At 40.1% G+C, this 21058-nt stretch overlaps 1 protein-coding gene and 1 pseudogene across 2 annotated transcripts in view; both read left to right on the top strand.

Moving 5' to 3' along the window:
- WBP2NL (WBP2 N-terminal like) overlaps positions 1-19199 on the top strand; it is a 36874-nt gene extending 17675 nt beyond the window's left edge. The window contains exons 6-8 of one of the 2 annotated variants that reach the window (XR_010932845.1): positions 8831-9200; positions 17915-17984; positions 19025-19199. Coding sequence is in view for 1 of the 2 variants with exons in the window: in XM_067698752.1 (XP_067554853.1) it covers positions 8831-9135 (305 nt within the window). In the remaining variant the exon portion in view is untranslated. Of the gene's footprint in view, positions 1-8830; positions 10364-17914; positions 17985-19024 lie in introns of those variants that run through there. The other variant, XM_067698752.1, reaches the window with a different exon arrangement.
- LOC137203013 (ATP synthase subunit f, mitochondrial pseudogene) lies at positions 10659-11630 on the top strand (annotated as a pseudogene).
- Positions 19200-21058: the final 1859 nt, after the last annotated feature.

Consider the following 21058-nt stretch of genomic DNA (forward strand, 5'->3'; position numbering starts at 1 on the left):
GACTAAAACTCAGTGGCAAGTCAGTAAATGACAGGCTTCCATTTCAGGTTTACTTTTAACTATAATGTACAAATATGGAGCATACCTGGGCAACTCCCATCAGTGGGAACAGCCACTTCCTGCTTACAGCCTGAGCAGAAACATGTGCTCTTGCCAACTTCCCCCTTCCCCTTTCACACAAGCATAGCCATCATGCTTGTGCCATGCCCTTCAACCTCACCGAGGACTCCAGTCCTCGGCTTTATGCCCTGTACACTTTCCTTTAACAGTCGTGCCTGTCCATAGCTGCTGAGTCATGTTCCCAGGAGACATAGATCAGTGATTCTCAACTACGGTCCACAGTCTGTTGGTGGACCACAAAAAGTCTCCTAACAGGTTACCAACAGACCCCCAAATGCAGGCTGTCTCTTGGGTTCTCCTTGGAGCATGACGTACATGTCCATCGGCTTATTTAGTTTTGTATACAGCTGAAGGATAGTTATCTATAGTCTTAATAGTTACCTTAGTTTTTAAGGGTTACTAAAATCTAATATTCAAGATCTAAAAGTAAGTGTTGCTAAAGTTTTATAAAAACGTTTTTGAGTTGAAATTCACATAACGTACAATTAACCATTTTAAAATGTACAATTCAGTGGTATTTAGCGTATTCACAATGTTGTGCAACCGCCAGCTCTCTCTAGTTTCAAAAGTTTTTCAGGACTTCCCTGGCAGTCCAGTGGTTAAGACCACGCTTCCACTGCAGGGGACGCAGGTTTGACCCCTGGTCGGGGAACTAAGATCCCGCATGCTGCGTGGCGAGGCCAAAAAAACAAAACAAAACTTTTTCATCACTCCATAAGAATACCCCATACCCACTAAGTAATCATTCCCCATTGTCCCCTCCCCACATCTCTTGGTTTCCTCTAATCTGCTTTGCGTATTCTGTGTATATCACATAAAAGGAGTCAAGCAACATGTGACCTTTGTGTTTGGCTTATCTCACTTAGCATAATATTTTCAAGGTTCATCCAAGTTGTAGCATTATCAGTACTTTATTCATTTTTTGTGACTGACTAATATTCCATTGCATGTATCATAGTTTGTTATCCATTCATCCACTGATTAACATTTGGCTTGTTTCCACCTTTTGGTTATTATGAATAATATCTCCTACAAACATTTGTATATAGGTTTCCAGGTGGAGATAAGTTTTCATTTCTCTTGGGTATATACCTACATTTGGAATTATTGGGTCATATGGTAATTTAATGTTTAACTTTTTTGAGGAACCACCAAACTATTTTCCACAGCAACTGCACTGTTTTGTATTCTCACCAGCAATGTACAATTTCCTATTTCTCCACATCCTTGCCAATGCTTGTTACTTAACTTTTTTTTGCTTGTTGTTTATATTAAAGCCATCCTAGTGATTGTGAGGAGATATCTCATTATAATTTTAATATGCATTTCCTTGATGATAAATGATATTGAACATCTTTTCATGTGCTTCTTGGCCATTTGCATATCTTCTTTGGAGATATATCTATTCTAGTCCTTGCCCATTTTTAACTTGGGTAGTTTGTCTTTTCATTGTTTGAGTTGTAAGAGTTCTTTATATATTCTGGATATCCTTATCAGATATGGGACTTGCAAATATGTTGCCCATTCTGTAGGTCATCTTTTACATTCTTGAGAATATCCTTTGATGCACAAAAGTTTTAATTTTTGATGAATTTATCTATTTTTTTCTCTTGTTAGTTGTGCTTTTGGTATCAAATTAAGAATCCATTGCCAAGTCCAATGTCATGAAGATCTACCCCTATGTTTTATCTAAGAGTTTTATAATTTTGGCTCTTATATTTCAGTTATTGATTCATTACGAGTTATTTTTTTTTTAATTTTAAAGAATATTTATTTATATGGCTGCACCGGGTCTTAGTTGTGGCACATGGGATCTTTGTTGCTGCATGCAAGATCTTCATTGCGGCATGCAAGATCTTTTAGTTGCGGCATGCAGGATCTAGTTCCCTGACCAGGGATCGGACCCGGGCCCCCTGCGTTGGGAGCATGGAGTCTTAACCACTGGACCACCAGGGAAGTCTCTATGAGTTAATTTTTGTATATGGAGTAAGGTTAGGGTCCAGCTCTGTTCTTTTGCATGTGCTTATCCAGTTGTCCAGGAATCATTTGTTGAAGACACTATTCTTTCCCCACTGGGTGGTCTTGGCACCCTTGTTGAAAATCAATTGGTAATAGATGTTTAGGTTTATTTCTGGACTCTCAGTTCTATTCCCATTGGTATATGAGTCTATCCTATGCCAGTACCACATTATTTTGATTACTGTAACTTTGTAGTAAGTTTCAAAATAGGGAAGTGTGAGTCCTCCTATTTTGTATTTCTTTTTCAATATTGTTTTGGCCATCCATGGTCCCTTATAGCTCCATATGAATTTGAGAATCAACTTTTACATTTCTGCAAAAAGACCATTAGAATTTTGATAGGGATTGCATTTAATTTGTAGATCAGTTTTGGGGGAATTGCTATCTTAATTTAATATTGTCTTCTAACCCATGAACATAGGAACTCTTTTTATTTATGTAGGTCTTCTTTAATTTATCTCAGTAACGTTTTGTAGTTTTCAATGCACAAGTCTTTTTAAAAAAATATTTATTTATTTATTTGGTTGCACTGGGTGTTAGTTGCAGCATGCAGGATCCTTAGTTGTGGCATGCGAACTCTTAGTTGCGGTACACATGTGGGATCTAGTTCCCTGACCAGGGATCGAAGCTGGGCCTCCTGCATTGGGAGCGTGGAGTCTTCTCAATGCACCACCAGAGAAGTCCCAAAGCACAAGTCTTTTACCTCCTTGGTTACATTTATTCCTAGGTATTTTATTCTTTTGGATAATATTGTAAATGTAATTGTTTTCTTAGTTTCCTTTTTGGATTGTCTATTGCTATAATTATGGTTTTTTAATTAAACTTTTTATTTTGAGATAATTGTAAATTCCCATACATTTTTGGAAATAATACTGAGATATTCTTTATACCTTTTACCTAGTTTCTCCCACTGGTAACATTTTGCAGAACTATAGTATAATATCACAACCAGGGTATTGACATGGATACAATAAAAATGCAGAACATTTACATTACCACAAGGATCACTTCTGTTTGTCTTTTTATAGCTACACCTACTTTCCTTCCTCCCCCTCCTCTTTAACGCATGGCAACCACTAATCTGTTCTCCATTTCTATAATTTTGACATTTCAAGATTGTTATATAAATGGAATCATGTAGTATGTAAGCTTTTGGGATATACTTTTTTCACTCAGCATTATTCCTCAAGATTCACCCAGGTTGTTGCATGTATCAATAATTTGTTCCTTCTTTTTGTTGAGTAATAGTTCATGGTATAGATGTACAACAGTTTGTTTAACCATTCAGCAGCTCAAGTATATCTGGATTGGTTGCAGGTTTTGGTACAGGTTTTTGTGAGAACATAAGTTTTCATTTCTTGCCCATTAGGATGGCTGCTATCAAAAAAAAACCAGTAAACAACAAATGTTGGCAAGTATGTGGAGAAATTGGAATGCTTATATACTGTTGGTGGGACAGCCACTGTGAAAAATAGTATGGAGGTTCCTAAAAACATTTTTAATGACCCAGCAATTCCACTTCTGGGTATATACCAAAAGAATAGAAAGCAGGGTCTAAGAGACATTTGTACACCATGTTCATAGAAGCATTATTCACAATAGGTAATAAAATGAGTTAGGAAGTGTTCCCTCATCTTCAATTTTTTGGAAAAGTTTGAGAAAGATTGGTATTAGTTCTTTATGTGTTTAGTAGAATTCAGCAGTGACACAATCAGGTCCAGGTGTTTTCTTTGTTGGGAGATTTTTTAAATTATTGATTCAGTCTCCTTACTAGGTCTATACAGATTTTCTATTCCTTCATGATTTAGTGTTATCGGTTTTAGGCTTCTAGGAATTTATCCATTTCTTCTAGGCTATCCAATTTGCTAACATACAGTTGTTCATAGTAGCGTATTATAATCCTTCTTATCTCTGTAGAATCAGTAGTAATGTACCCACTTCCATTTCTAATTTTAATAATTTGAATCTTCTCTTTTTTTCTTGGTCAGTCTAGCTAAAGGTTTCTCAATTTTGTTGATCTTTTCAAAGAACCAGCTTTTGGCTGCACTGATTTTCTCTATTGTTTTTCTATTCTCTTTTTCATTTATCTATGTTCTAATTGTTATTATTTCCTTCCTTCTGCTAACTTTGGATTTAGTTTGTTCTTCTTTTCTTAATTCTTTAAGTTTTTAAGTTAGGTTGTTGACTTAGGATCTTTTTTGTTTTTTACTGTGATTTTAGCTATAAATTTCCCCCTTAGCGTTGCTTTTGCTGCATCCTTTGAGCTTTGGTATATGGTGTTTTTTGTTTGTTTGTTTTAAATATTTATTTATTATGTGGGGTGGTGGTGGGATGAATTGGGAGATTGGGATTGACATATATACACAAATATGTATAAAATAGATAACTAATAAGAACCTGCTGTATAAAAATATAAATTAGGGGCTTCCCTGGTGGTGCAGTGGTTGAGAGTCCGCCTGCCGATGCAGGGGATGCAGGTTTGTGCCCCGGTCCGGGAAGATCCCACATGCCACGGAGCAGCTGGGCCTGTGAGCCATGGCCGCTGGGCCTGCGTGTCCGGAGCCTGTGCTCCGCAATAGGAGAGGCCACAACAGTGAGAGGCCCACGTACTGCAAAAAATAAAAATTAAAAAAAATAATAATAATTAAAAACAAAAAAAAGCTCAAAAAATTTATTTATTTATTTGGCTTCAGCGGGTCTTGGTTGTGGCATGTGGAATCTTTTAGTTGTGGCATGCAAACTCTTAGTTGTGGCATGTGGGATCTAATTCCCTGACCAGGGATCAAACCTGGGTCCCCTGCATTGGGAACACCGAGTCTTAGCCACTGGACCACCAGGGAAGTCCCGGTATGTTGTGTTTTCATTTTCATTCATCTCTAAGTATTTTATAACCTCCCTTGTGAGTTCTTCTTTGATCCATTTGTGGTTTAAGAGTGCGGTGTTTAATTTCCACAAATTTGTAATTTTTCCAGTTTTACTTCTGTTGTTGATTTGTAAATTCATCCCTTTGTGGTCAGAGAAGCTACTTTGTATGACATCTATCTTTTAAAATCTATCCAGACTTACTTTGTTGCCTAATATATGTTCTATTCTGAAAAATGTACCATGTATACTTGAGAGGAATGTGTATTCTATTGTTGTTGGGTAGAGTGTCATATATTTGTCTGTTAGATCCAGTTGGTTTGTTGTATTTTTTATGTCCTCTATTTCCTTATTTATCTTCTGTCTGGTTGTTCTAGCCATCATTGTGAGTGAAGGATATTGAAGTCTACAACTATTATTGTAGTACTGTCTATTTCTTCCTTCAATTCTGTCAGTTTTTGCTTCATATACGTGATGGTCTGTCATTAGGTGTGTAAATGTTTATAATTGTTATATCCTTTTGCTGTACTGAACATTTTATTAATATGTAATTTCCTTCTTTATCTCATAATCTTTTTGATGTAAAGTCTATTTAGTCAGATATTAGTATAGCCACTTTTGCTCTCTTTTGGTTACTATTTACGTGGAATATCTTTTTCCAACCTTTTACTTTCGATTTATTTATGTCTTTGTATCTAGAATAAGTCTCATACACACAGCATGCAGTTGAATCATGAATTTTTATTCATTCTACCAATCTCTGTCTTTTGATTGGGGAATTTAATCCACTTACATTTAAAGTAATTACTGATGATGGGGGCCTTACTTCTGTCATTTCACTATTTGGTTTCTATATGCGTTATAGCTTTTTTGACCCTCATTTCCTGCATTACTGTCTTCTTTTGTGTTTAGTTGATTTTGACTCCTGATCTCTCTGACCTCCCTTCTATGCCCCCAGGACCCACGCGGCCTGGATGGGGTGGGTACCGGTCTGGGAGCTCAGCAGGCTCCCCGGCCTGAGTGGGCCAGGCAATCACCCTCCACTCCTCTCCTGCTCTTCCCAGAGAGTCCCTCCCAGCTGCTTCTCCTGATCTCCCCAGCCTCAGGGGCGCTGATCCTGTCTGGCCTCCACTTCTCCTCCCCCCTCAGTCCCCTATGACCAACTGGTTCACTTTGGGGTTCCTTCTGTCTCCTTGGGCATCAGAGTCCCCCACCAGAGGCTGGCAGGTGCCCTAGTTGTGGGGAGACACTAACTCCATGTCTTCCCACATGGCCATCTTGACTCCCACTACTCTCATTTCCTTTTGTTTATATTTCATAGCTGTTCTCTGTGTGTGTGTGTGTGTGTGGCTACCATGGGGGTTATATCTAGCATCCTAAAGTTATAACACTAATTTGAATTTTTACTGTCTTAACTTCAGTAACATACAAATACTCTGTACCTTTACAGCCCCTCTGTCTTCACCCCTTTCAGTTGATGTCACAAAATTCATCTTTATACATTGTGCCCCCCAAAACATAACCTAATAATTCTTTTAAATGCATTAGTCTCTTTAGTTATGTAGAAAACAAAAATGGAATTACAAACCATTGTTATAATAATATTAGCTTTTATAATTGCTCAATGATTTACCTTTATTGAAACCTTTATTTCTTCATATGGTTTCAGATTACTGTCTAGTGTCCTTTCATTTCACCTTGTAGGACTCCCTTAAGCATTTCTTGCAGGGCAAGTCTAGTAGTAATGAACTCCCTCAGCTTTTGTTTATCTGGAAACATCTTAATTTCTTTCTCACTCTCACAGGAGTTTGGCCAGATATAGGATTCTTGTTGGACAGTTTATTTCTAGCCTCCAACGTTTCTGGTGAGAAATCTGCTGACTTTCTTATTGAGGATCTCTTGTATGTGATTATTCACTTCTCTCTTGCTGCTGTCAAGATTCTCTCTTTATCTTTGGCTTTTGAAAGTTTGATTATAATGTGTCTCAGTGTGGATCTCTTTGAGTTCATCTTACTTGGAGTTTATTGAGCTTCTTTGATGTTTATATTCATGTCTTTCATCAGATTTGGGAAGTCTTCAGCCATTATTTCTTCAAATATTTTCTCTACATCTTTCTCTCTCTCTTCTTTTTCTGGAACTTCCACAATGTGTATGTTGGTCTGCTTGGTAGTGTCCCACTGGTCCCTTGGGCTCTGATCACTTTTCTTCAGTCTTTTTCTTTCTGTTCCTCAGTATCAACAATTTTTATTGTCCTGTAGTCAGGTTTACCGATTCTTTCTTTTGCCTATTCAAATCTGAATGTAAATTCCTCTAGTGAATTTTTCATTTCAGTTATTGTACTTTTCAGCTCCAGAATTTTTTGTTTGTTTCTTTTCTTGTTAGGTTTTCTATCTCTTTATTGATACTTGTATTTTGTTCATATACAATTTTCTTGACTTTCTCCACATTTTCCTTTAGTTCTTTGAGCATCTTTAAGACAGTTCTTTTAATGTGTTTTCTACATAGCTTAAACATAAATATGGATTATGGAAAAGTAACTTGACAGTCCATTCACACTGATACAGTCAAATCACTTAGGGAATGTAGCCAAGGAAATAAATAAAACTCATGTTTATTATAATATTAATTGGAAATTTGGAAGCAACATGCTCTCCAACAACCAGGGAGCACTTATCATAAGTAGCACTTATCAGCATGATAAAATATAGTCCAGCTTTTAATTTATGAAATACATTAATAATATAAAGAACTTTCTCATAATGTCAAGTAAAAAGAGCCAGATTTTTAAAAAATTGTATGGTTGTTATAATCATGATCGTATAAAAAAGATTAACAGAGATCCTACCAATAAATGCACCAAAATATTAAGTTTTTGTGTTTGATTATGGAATTATAGATGACTTTTAAAATTTTATCTCTTCTCTATTTCCCAAATACATATTCCTCATTGAGCATTTATTACTTTTGTATCATCAAAACAAACTTTATTAAGTATGTATCTGGGTACAACTATAAGTAATGTAGAGATATAACTATAGGGTTGTTTTCATGTTGATTTGAATTCTTCCACAACAAGAAATGATAAAGCCTTCAGCTGGTGATGGCTGAAGAATATGGCTTCTGCATTGTTCTGCCTGAATTCTCTTCCTGTGTCAGTTTGCTTCAGTATTATTATTATTATTATTTTTAATTTTAATTATTTATTTATTTTTGGCTGCATTGGGTCTTCATTGCCACGCAAGGGCTTTTCTCTAGTTGCAGCATGCACGGACTACTCTTCGTGCAGTGCAGGGGCTTCTCATTGCGGTGGCTTCTCTTGTTGCAGGGCACAGGCCCTAGGCGCATGGGCTTCAGTAGTTGTAGCACGTGGGCTCAGTAGTTGTGGCTCACAGGCTCTAGAGCACAGGCTCAGTAGTTGTGGCTCACGGGCTTAGTTGCTCCGCAGCATGTGGGATCTTCCCGGACCAGGGCTTGAACCCGTGTCCCCTGCATTGGCAGGCGGATTCTTTTTTTTCAGTACGCGGGCCTCTCACTGTTGTGGGCTCTCCCACCGCGGAGCACAGGCTCCGGACGCACAGGCTCAGAGGCCATGGCTCATGGGCCCAGCCGCTCTGCGGCACGTGGGATCTTCCCGTACCGGGCCACGAACCTGTGTCCCCTGCATCGGCAGGCGGACTGTCAACCACTGCACCACCAGGGAAGCCCGCAGGTGGATTCTTAACCACTGCGCCACCAGGGAAGCCCCAGTATTATTTTTTATCTTCTACCTCCTTCTTACTTATTCCTTGTCTACTCTAAAAAATGACTAACTGATATTTTTCCTTCTCAGCATACCCAGTTGTGGTCTACAGACCCCCACCACCAGGATATGGAGCATCACCTGTGGGAAATGGAGCCCCGCTTGGGGGATATGGAGCCCCACCTGCGGGATATGGAACCCCACCAGTGACATATGAAGCCCTCCCTGCAGGGTATGGAGCCCCACCAGCTGGAAATGAAGCCCCACCTCCAGCATATGAAGCTCCACCTGCTGGAAATAGAGCTGCCTCTCACAAATCTGTGGCAGCCCAGCCGGAGGCTTCTCTTCCATCTACCTCATCTTCTCAGGCTCATTTACCACCTTCTAAGAAGTAAACATTGAAGACTCACCAAGCAAAGGGCACCCTAAAACTGAAGTCACAATAACAAGGATGACTCAGGTATGTGGTTAAAGGCCTGTCTCAGATAGCTGTCACACCCTTTGGAAAGGCAACCTTAGAGGGAAGATGAAGCTTTACTTCCATGCCTAGATTTTAGAGGCAGAGTCAACCTTGATTAGATGGGCTAAAGGAGAAGTAGAATTGTAGAGCTAATTCTCCAATAATTTGGTGTACATTGGGCTGCATTTTTTTTAACATGCCTTGAGTGAGTGTGGAAAAAATGTCCTGCATTTTCCCCTCCCTCATTCAAGAAACATTTATTATGCTCATTTTGCTAGGAACTAAGATATATATTTAAAAATATCAACTTGAACACTTTGTTGTTTTTCATAGCATTATTTATATTAGTGAATGGATGGGACAACTTAAATTTTCAGTAGTGAGAGAGAATTTCACAAGTTATGGTATATCCATACAATGAAATATTATGCAGCCATTGAAAATGATATCTAGAGGTAGGGGAAGCCTTCTATAAGAAGACCAAAAACAATGAAGAAATAAAAAAAACCAGTGATAAATTTGACTATAACAAAATTTGAAACTTCTATATGACCAAAGTTAAAAGATAGGCAAGAGACTAGGAGAAACTGATTTCCAACATATATATTAAACAAACAAATAGTTTGTAGTCAGAATATATGTACTTCTGCAAATCAACCCAAAATAAAAAATGGACAAAACATGTGAATTCTCAATTAACTGAGGCAATAGCATGACCAAGAATCATTTGAAAAGATGTTTGTTCAACCTGATTAGTGTTAGCTAAATGTAACTTGAAATGAGAATTTTTATCTCTAAAGATTTACAAACATTAAAAAGATTGAGACAGGGACTTCTCTGGTGGTCCAGCAGCTAAGACTCCGCGCTCCCAAGGCAGGGGGCCTGGGTTCGATCCCTGGTCAGGGAACTAGATCCCGCATGCCACAACTAAAGATCCCACATGCCACAACTAAAAAGATCCCGTATGCCACAACTAAAGATCCTGCATGCCAAAACTAAGACCTGGCACAGCCAAATAAATAAATAAATACTAAAAAAAGAAAATGATTGAGACAATTGACAAGGTGACTTCCACCTCGGGCCTTTTTCTATGTTCCTTGTTGGGAGCTGCCTGTAAGTGGCATCCATCCAAGCGAGAAACTAGCATAGGTTGCTGCGAAATGACTGTGCAGAGGTAGCCCCAAGCTGGCAAGGGATGGTCTGGGTTTTCTGGACTCTGTTTTTCTGGTAAAGGAACCCTGAGGACTGATCAGCTCTTGCAGGTCTAAAATCGTGGCCCATGGACCAATAACATTCAAGTATGTGGCCATAGTGTTCTTTCAGCATGAGTGGGAATTCTCGACCTTGTTCAGAAGAAGTTGTACTGCAATGTGATGATGGAGAACTATAGTAACTTGGTCTCACTGGGCCATTCCATTTCTAAGCCAGACATAATTGTGTTATTGGAGCAAGGAAAAGAACCCTGGATGGTTGTGAGGGAAGAAACAAGAAACTGGAGTACAGGTTTGGATTCAAGTTATAAAATAATCAGTGATAGAAAAACGTTTATACCTGGAAAACATTCATCTCTTCTTCTGCATCAGAGAATTCATAGTGGTGAGAAAGCCTATGAAGATGAAGAAAGTCGGAAGGCCTTTAGTGATGCCTCAGACTTTGTTCAACATGGAAAAGTTGATATTGGGGCAGACAGCCAGGACTCCAAGATGGAATCAGTTGTACCACTGAAGAAGAAGCTCCTGAATGTCAAACTAAGGGAGCTGGCAAGCTGGATACTAATGCGGGATTTCATCCTTAAAGGAACTGCTGGAGCGTTTCAAAGAGGTTATTACTGGTATTACAAGTATTTCAACATGAAGAAAGGGAGCATTGTAGGGCTTTCTATGTTGCTGGCAGCTTATGTGCTTTTCAGCTACTGCAGTTCTTACAAGGAACTTAAACATGAGCAGCCAAGTGAGTACCTCTGAAGAGGGCACACTCTGCATTCCTGACTATGACTTTTGCCCGGCACCCCTGAATCCTTTCATATCCTGATGCAGAATTAACACCCAGGAAAAGATGACTGGTTAAAAAAAAAAAAAAAAAGGTCTCTCTTAGCAACTTTCAAGTATGTAATACAGTATTATTAACTATACTCACCATGCTGTACATTACACACCCGTGACTTATTTATTTTATAATTGGAAACTTGTAGCTTTTGACCACCTTCACCCATTTCACCCACTGCCTCTGGCGACCATCAATCTGTTCTCTGTATCTATAGCTTCAGTTTCATTTTTTTGTTTTTGATTTTTTAAAAAAATTTCACCTATGAGATCATACAGTATTGGTATTTGTCTTTCTCTGTCTGACTTCACTTAGTGTGATGCCCTCGAGATCCATCCATGTTGTCTCAAATGGCAGGATTTCCTTCTTTTTACAACTAATGTTTGATTGTATATGTGCCACATTTAAAAAAAATCCATTCATCTCGTGATGAACTCTTGTTGTTTCCTTGTCTTGGCTATTGCAGATGGCGCTGCCTTGAACACTGGGGTGCAGATATATTTTCTTTTATTTTTATTTTTAATAAATTTATTTATTTTATTTATTTATTTTTGTCTGTGTTGGGTCTTCGTTGCTGCGCACGGGCTTTCTCTAATTGCGGCGAGCGGGGGCTACTCTTTATTGTGGTGCGCGGGCTTCTCATTGTGGTGGCTTCTCTTGTTGTGGAGCACGGGCTCTAGGCACATGAGCTTAATAGTTGTGGCACGTGGGCTCAGTAGTTGTGGCTCGTGGGCTCTAGAGCACAGGCTCAGTAGTTGTGGCGTATGGGCTTAGTTGCTCCGTGGCATGTGGGATCTTCCCAGATCAGGGCTTGAACCCGTGTCACCTGCATTGGCAGGTGGATTCTCAACCACTGCGCCACCAGGGAAGCCCCAGATATATTTTCAAGATAGTGATTTTGTTTCTTTTGGATTGTTGACTTAAGAAAAAATGTACAACATGAGAGTTGTGAGTTAAATTTTATTTGGGGCAAAATGAGGACTATAGCCTGGGAGACAGCATTTCAGATAGCTCTGAGAAACTGCTCCAAAGAGGTAGTGGGAGAGGTCAGTATATATGTGATTTTGGTGAAGGGGGAGTACATGCAATCAAGTACGTATTTTTTTTGCAGAAGGTTACTGCTAGTCACGAGGAGCAGACATCACCCTGAAGGATTTTAGTGCTTTACTAGATATGAGGAGATATAAGAATTGGGCTCATAAAATCAGCTCCTGAAAATACCTAACTATCTGAAGACCTGTTCTGCCAGTTTTCCCAGAGCACAGAGAACCTCATGTCTGCTCTCCAGCCTGAAATCCTTTCAGGGGGTGTTGAAAGTCAGCAGATGCAGCAGCACATTATTTAATCCTTGTAGAGGTAGATGGCAAGTGCCAATTTGTATTTGACAGGATGAAGGCCAGGAAGTGGATCTACTGGGTTATATGGTAGTTCTAGCTTTGATTTTTTGAGGAACCTCCATGCTGTTTTCCGTAGTGGCTGCACTACTTTGCATTCCCTCCAGCAGTACATAAGGGTTCCCTTTTCTCTACGTCCTTGCCAACACTTGTTATTTCTTGTCTTTTTGGTAGTGGCCATTCTTACAGGTGTGAGGTGATATTTTATTGTGGTTTTGATTTGCATTTCCCTGATGACTGGTGATGTTGGGCACCTTTTCCTGTGCCTGTTGGCCATTTGTATGTCTTCTTTGGAAAAATGTCTATTCGGAGCCTCTCCCGATTTTTTTTTTTTTTTTTTTTTTTTGCGGTACGCGGGCCTCTCACTGTTGTGGCCTCTCCCGTTGCGGAGCACAGGCTCTGGACGCGCAGGCTCAGCGGCCATGGCTCATGGGCCCAGCCGCTCCGTGGCATGTGGGATCTTCCTGGACCGGGGCATGAACCCGCGTCCCCTGCATTGGCAGGCGGACTCTCAACCACTGCGCCACCAGGGAAGCCCCCCATTTTTTAATTGGATTGTTTGTTTGCTTTTCTATTAAGTTGTATAAGGATTTTTAAAAAACATATTCTGGATTGTAAGTCAACTATACTCCAATATAAAATTTAAGAAAAGACCAAAAAACTCAAGTGTTGGGAAGAATGTGGGGAAAAGATCATTTTTTATACACTATTGGTGGGAGCATAACTTGGCATGCCTTTTTATTTACTTTTAATTAATTATTCATTTTTAAAAATTTTATTTATTTATACAGCAGCTTCTTATTAGTTATCTATTTTATACGTATTAGTGTATATATGTCAGTCCCAATCTCCCAATGGTATCCCTTTTTAGAAAGAAATTTGGCAGTACCTTTTTTTTTTTTTTTTGGATGCACCATGCAGCTTGTGGGATCTTACTTCCCTGACCAGGAATTGAACCCAGGCCCTCATCAGTGAAAGCACCAAGTTCTAACCCCTGGACTGCCAGGGCATTCCCCAAGTACCTTTTAAAAGTTAAAATATTTCTAGTCTTTTTTTTTGTTTGTTTTTGTTTTTGTTTTTTTGCGGTACGCGGGCCTCTCACTGTTGTGGCCTCTCCCGTTGCGGAGCACATGCTCCGGACGCGTAGGCTCAGCGGCCATGGCTCACGGGCCCAGCCGCTCTGCGGCATGTGGGATCTTCCCGGAGTCCCCTGCATCAGCAGGCGGACTCTCAACCAGTGCACTACCAGGGAAGCCCAAAATATTTCTACTCTTGATTTAGCAGCTTCACTTCTCAATATCCATTCCTAAGAAATACTTGCACGTGTGCACAACAACGTGGGACGATTTCATTACATTCATTGTTTCTAACAGCACCAAATTAGAAATATCCTATATGTCCATTAATAGTAAATATTTAAACTATGGAACTTGCATGCTACATATGCAAAAATTTCTATACCTTATTGTTAAATGAGAAAAACAAGTTTTATGCTACAGTAATTTTTAATTCCATCAGACTGAATGCCCCCTTTTAGAAAAAATATTTTGTAATGTCTCCTTTACTTCATTGGAATGAAATTCGTAGACAATTGCACATGATTCTGCACTATTTCAACCAAAATCAACCCAAGGCCATAAATGTGATATAAAGAAGAATAGAAGAGTAGTTTGGGTGTAAAGTTTTAAGTATTTTAATATACATATAAATGCTCAGATTCCACCGTACTAGAAGACACAAAGAAGTAATCAAGTGCTCACTCACCATGTGTAGATTCACTTTAGTTGTAAAGTGATATATGTATGCCTATTGGTGACTTGAATATCATGGTGGCATTGCCATTGGCAATATTGTTTTCCAAAATGATAAACATTTCTTGACAAATTTCCAAATAAAACGAAGTTTAATTTTCCCTCGATTTCCACAGTGGTTGAATTCCTGAAAAGTTCTGTCTATATTAAAATCATTTGAGCTCTAGGCTCAAATGATTATAAGCATGTATTTCACCTACATCAATGGCCAGGGATTCATCTGAAAGTCATGAGCGGGTATAGGATGATTTTTTGTTGTGAGGAACTGCCCTATGCCTTTCAGAATGTCTAACATCTTTAAGTACCACCAGTGGCCTCCAGTTATGATAACCAAAAATATCCCCACTTATTTCCTAATCGCTCCTTCAGGGGTAGTGCCATCCCTGCTGAGAACCACCATTCTAGAGTATTCTAGACTACTCAAAGGTTTTCAGCCTCTTAAGAGCTCACTGTTCTCTCACTCTGTCCAAGTTCCTAATTTCGTTGGCCTTTCATTACTTTCTTGCAGGTTTAATTTATTTGTTAAGCCACATGAAAGTGAGGCATTAAAAATTTAATTCTTTTTAGATATTGTATAGCAGAAGGGTTTCAGGGGCTCCAGTCCACAATATTACTAGACACAGAAGACATTTAAACCAAAACATTTTTTCTATGCATATTCATATGTAGTTGAGAACATGCTATATATATATAGTGTTTCAGCTATTTTACAAACAAGTTTATAGGTTTTTTTAAAAAATAACTTTATTGAGATATAATTGATATATTAAAAACATATATATTTGATGAATTTTATAGGTTTTTTTTTGGCCACACTAGGGATGGAACCCAGGCCCTCAGCAGTGAAAGCACCGAGTTCTAACCACTGGACCACCAGGGAATTCCCTTAAAAAGTTCTTCATAAATATCATTAGTGGCTACATAATATTCTGACATGGTTACACCATTACATATTTTCTTGATCCCTATTTAAGATATTTGATTTGTTTGCAGGTTTTTGCTATTACTAACAGCATTGTTAACTTCTCTGTTATGTAGAGCTTTAAAAATTTGAGGGGGGTGTCATTTCCTTAAAACAGATTAGAGTTATTGATTGACTCTCATTGTAATAATTAGGAAACCAGATCTTCTATATTCCCAAGGACAGCCTTTCCCAAGGAAGTCAGGGGGGTGTTATTTAAGGGTGTTATGTGAAAAAAGGGGTTATTGAGTCATATATATTTGAAAAAGCTAGGTAAACTGATTTCTTCATGACTTCATGACTTCTCAGCACCTATAATGAACATCATAAATTTCCAAGAGGGAGAGATTTTCAATTATACACCTTTTTTCAAAATTATTTGACCTTAGACTATTTAATTCACTAAACACTTTGGAAAAACTATGGTTCAGTGGAACAAAGTTTGGGAAACACTTTCTGGGATATTAGAATTAAAATGGACTTCAAAGCTTTTTCCAACAATGAGGCAAGTCAAAGATCATTCTTCCTCCCATTCCAAGAAAAAGAGTTTCATGTCCAGTTTACAGAGAACAGGAGATCTTCTTAAAGAAGCTATATGATAATATAGAGAGCAGCTAGCTGCTGCTCCCTCTTAGTTACTGGCATTGAGTCATGCATGGGTCTACGAAACTGCAGTGTCAGTAGCACACGGGACTGCCTGTATGCCCAGTCCTGGCACATTATGCTCGTTAGTATTCAAGGCTCTGCAAGGTCTGGCCCTTCCAGTGACCTCTCCAGCCAAGTGACCCAGCTGAGCATGACCTTTGCCTCTGTACCTTCCTCTCCACGTGTTCTACTCATCTTTCAAAACAGCCCAGAAGTCCTTTCTTCTAAGAAGCTTTTTCTGAACTCCCTTTCTAGGATAATTGCCCTTCTACTGAGCTTGTATGGTACCCTTGGAGTGTTTCTGGTGAAATACTGTGCCAGTCCTATTGGGATTGTCTGTGTGCTCATCTCCTCCACAACCCGTGAGCTCCTTGAGAGCAGAGCCTGTATCTCATTGCAGGGGCGCCTAGCAGAAGGCACCGCATAGAGTGGGTGTCTAGTAAACATTTGTAGAGTGAATAAATTGTGTTTATTCACTCTACAGCACGAGTAAATTGTGTTTCTTGATTTATGATATACACATACATATACACATACAACACATTCATACACCCCTGAGTTCTGGCCACCAACTAAAGATTATAATTTGCAGAATTGGTTTTGTTTGGCAGACAGAAAGGATTAGAAATTAAAATTTCAGACTTTATAACAAATATTGGTGAGGATGTGGAGAAAAGGGAACCCTTGTACACTGTTGATGGGAATGCAAATTGGTGCAGCCACTGTGGAAAACAGTATGGAGTGTCCTCACAAAACTAAAATTAGAACTACCATATGATCCAGCAATTCCACTCCTGGGTATATAGCCAAAGAAAATGAAAACACTAATTTGAAAAGATATATACACTCCAGTGTTCATAGCAGCATTATTTGCAATAGCCACGATATGGAAGCAACCTAAGTGTCCATCAACAGATGCATGAATAAAGAAGATGTGGTGTGTGTACACACACACACGCACGCACACGCACACAAAATAGAATACTACTCAGGCATTAAGAAAAAGAATGAAATTTTGCCATTTGCAACACCATGCATGGACCTGGAGGGCATTATGCTAAGTGAAATAAGTCAGACAGAGAAAGACAAATACTGTGTGATATCACTTACATGTGGAATCTAAAAGATAAAACAAACTAGTGAATATAACAGAAAAAGAAACAGACTCACAGATACAGAGAACAAACTAGTGGTTACCAGTGGGGAGAGGGCAGGGAGGAGGGGCAGGATAGGGGTAGGGTTCAAACTACTACATATAAAATAAATAAGCTACAAGGGTATATTGTACAGTACAGGGAATATAGCCAATATTTTATCATAACTATAAATGGAGTATAATCTTTAAAAATTGTGAATCACTATGTTGTACCCCTGAAACTTATATAATATTATAAATCAACTTTACCCCAATAAAAATAAATAAATAGATTGACATAAAAAATTTTTTTTTTGGATTTTGGAGAAAGCTGTCTCTTCTCTGGCCGATTGAGTTGAACAGCCCTGAAGGCATGGTTATATTTCACCTCTTCCTACCTCACAGCCACAGTTTGTATGGTTCTTACTGGCCAAAGCCACCACGGGCAAGGGGGTCCCATAGAACTCATCTGGTGTTTAAAGGCCTTTGAAAATGACCTAATGACTATTACTATAGCTAGGTGCCAGGCAAGTGCTAAAGCACTTCAGAGGCGTATCTCACCATAGCAATCCAGTGAGGATGAAAATCTATTAATATCTTCATGTTACAGCTAAGCACACTGAAGCTTGGCAACCTTAGGAAATGAAAGAATCCACAGCTGTTGAGGTGGAGGCAGGACATGGACCCTCACCTCTGCTCCTGAGCATCCTCTCTTCATCCCACAGGTGCCAAGCGTAGGAGGCGTTCCCTGTGCACGTAGCGGCCTGATCCTCTCCACACACCCGTGAGGTCCTGGTGAGCTCTGAGTCTCTTTTCCTGCTGCAGGCTTGATCCCTGGTGATCAGAGGGCTTAGAAAATCAACTGTGTCAAACGTGGTTTAGCAGGTCAGAGGAGGGCTCAGATTTCTCACAGGACCAGTAGATTGGTTCCAGATCTTCTGCTGCCATGTAATTGGGGTGCAGGGCTTGCTGAGAGCCTGAGGTCAGCTGCCCTTGAGTCAGCTCAACTGGCACCGGAAAGAGAGAATCTTGAGATCTTTGGGTTTTTCATGGCCTTATGCCCTCATCTCCCATCACAGCCCCAGACCTAAAGGTCTTAATTGCCTTAGCGATGGCTCCGAGTAAAGGGTACTTATAACAGATGGGAAGGTGAAGAGTTTGAGAGGGGCAGTAATTAGGTCAATTGACCGGCCCGTTTATTAACTATCTATTCGTGCCCAGCACCCTGCCAGGCACTTCACATGCATAATCCAGTGAGGTGGGTGCTTGGACTCCAATCTCATAGATGAAGAAACTGGGCCCGAGGGAGGAGCAAATTGTCAAAGGCGCACAGCTGGCTGGAAAGCGACAGGGCGAGATCCAAACCTAGGTTTCCCTTTTCATTCAGACACTCATTTGTTGAGTGCCTTTTGTGTGCCATTTCTATGCACTTTATCAGTCAGCAAAACAAAAATTCCTGCTCTTGTGGAGCTTACATTCTACTAATACGAAGACACAGTCAATATATTTTTAATATATATATATATATATATATATAAAATGTTATGATATAACTAGGCGTATCATATTCATACTGCTGGAAAAGCAAAGACAGAAGTTATTAAGAGCTATGAAAAAATATAGAGCAAAGTAAGGGAGATTGGGAAAACTGGAAGATTGGCAGAGGGAGCAGATTGTAATACAGCCTTGTTGAGAAGGTAATATTTGAGGAACGATTTGAAGGGTAAAGGAGATGAGGGAGTAGCCACGCGGATATCTGGGGAAGAGCGCTCTAGGCAGAGGGAACAGCTAGTGTAAAGGCAGCTTAATTCCCAGGTTTCTTCCCTTATACCCAGTGCCTCAAAACACAGATGAATGTGAGAAGACTCCTGTTCTCAAGGAAGGAAAATGCTTGAAAACAGACCGCAAGCCAACCAGAGTGAGAGAGATCCGAACCAGCAAGTAAAACAGTTTGGGGATGGAGACTGATTTCTGCTCCCTTTCCAGACTGATTCCTAAAAAGGTTGTCGTTAGAAAACAGGCCTCCTTCCTGTCTATGTCCTGAGGATAAAAGAGAAGTCAGTGTAACCGAAGAAGCTAGGGTCACCCTGGTTTTCACCCCTGATTAAAGCCTGCTTGCTGTTGCATACCGCTCCTTGGCCTTGGGTCTCTCTGTTTCTGAGGGCATCTGTGATATGCATTTCCTGGCGCTGTTCCCTTGGGGCCTCCCAGTAGGGCAGCTTGGATGCACCCAGGCTCTCAGCTTCAGGCTGGGTGCTGCACTTGTCCTGCTTCAACTGTTCATTGTCTGGTTCCAAGAGAGATGGATCTTCTCAGCTGAAGTCTCTGAATCCCCTTGATGGAGCACTTGCCTAAGTCAGGGAAGCCCATTCTCTGACTCTCCATGGAGAGGAGGGCCAGAATAAATTGATGTGAGAGCTTGTGGGACGACCACTTGTTTGTCGTACTGCCCAATATTGTGCCCTGGGCTTCCTAAGGATCAGTTCAGGTTAAGTACTTACTGAGGCTGCTCTGAGCCAGTTCTGTGCTCTGAGGAATCTGATATGCCCTGATCTCGAGGAGTAAACAGACTACCCCAGAGATAGACAATTTCATTACATTTTCCAAGTGTCCACCTTGTCTTGGACTCCACCCATCCCTAAAATATAAGATGGAAGCAGATAAGTACCACACCCTCTGTGTGGTCCCTGCAGGGAGGTTGTCTAGACCTCCTCCTGTTGGCTTGCTCTGCTGGTCTTATCTTCTCTGGTCATCAGACTTCTGATATGGCCTTGGCATACCTCAATATGGGCAAAAATAAATAGATATAAATAAATAAATAAAGCTGGAAAGGAACTTCCCTGGCGATCTAGTGGTTAAGACTCTGAGCTTCCATGCTTCCATTGCAGGGGGCATGGGTTCTATTCCTGGTCGGGGAACTAAGATCCCGCATGCCTCGAGGCACTGCCATAAATAAGTAAATAAAGGAACTAATTTAGAAATATTTCTGCTCAGGCTTGGGTTTTTCCCTTGGACCCAATTATGGCATTAGACTTCTGGCTTTTACCTGATGACCAATGAGAGAGACACTCCTAATTCCTTACATAAGTGCAGTGATAGAGGTCAGCACAGGGTTCAGAGGAGCGGTTCTGGCCAGCCCAAGTTGGTTCTGTAGGCTTCCTGGAGAAGGGGCTGTCTGCGTTGTTTTGATGCCCCAACCAGGAAGGCCTTTGGTCTGGGCATGTGGTCCAGCTTAGTAAGGAGACCGGTTGTCCCCTTGTGCCTGCACATCCTTCTGCTCCCTTCACAGACTGATTCCTAAAAAGGAGAAGAGCAGGTAAGGGGCTTGGAAGTCAACATTCCCATCCTCACAACAAGAAAAAAAAGCTGAATAAATTGAAAATCAGTTACTCTTCTTAGATCCATCAGAGAATTGAAGGCCTCAGGGCAAACTGCTGTCTGCAAAACTGGGGAGACAGGTGGATACAGAGAACCACGATTCACCGAAAACAAAACTCAAGAAAGGAAACCCCACCCATGGAGCCAGCATCAGGGTAGGAAAACTTAAACTGCAGTTGACGAATTGCTGGAGGCAATTCAAGCTTGTAGGCAAGCTTGAGAGTTAAAAATTTCAGGGGTCCAGTCCTTGGGAGGAGTCCAACATTTCTGTGAGTTCTACCTCTAGGAGCCCTACCAGCTCCCCACAGTAAAGAGTGGAGAAAAGAAAAACCCTTTGTACTTCCAGCAGGGGTAATGGAATAGTAGCTATTTTGAAATTACACCCAAAGCCTTTTATTCCCTTAACATGGCCTATTCTCAAGAGAAATCATTTAACCAGGGTCTAATTGACTGGGGTTTTACCAGAGCCTAACTGACCCAGGGAGGGAGAA

The sequence above is a fragment of the Pseudorca crassidens genome, chromosome 11 (assembly GCF_039906515.1).
Source record: "Pseudorca crassidens isolate mPseCra1 chromosome 11, mPseCra1.hap1, whole genome shotgun sequence".
NCBI classification, from domain to species: domain Eukaryota; kingdom Metazoa; phylum Chordata; class Mammalia; order Artiodactyla; family Delphinidae; genus Pseudorca; species Pseudorca crassidens.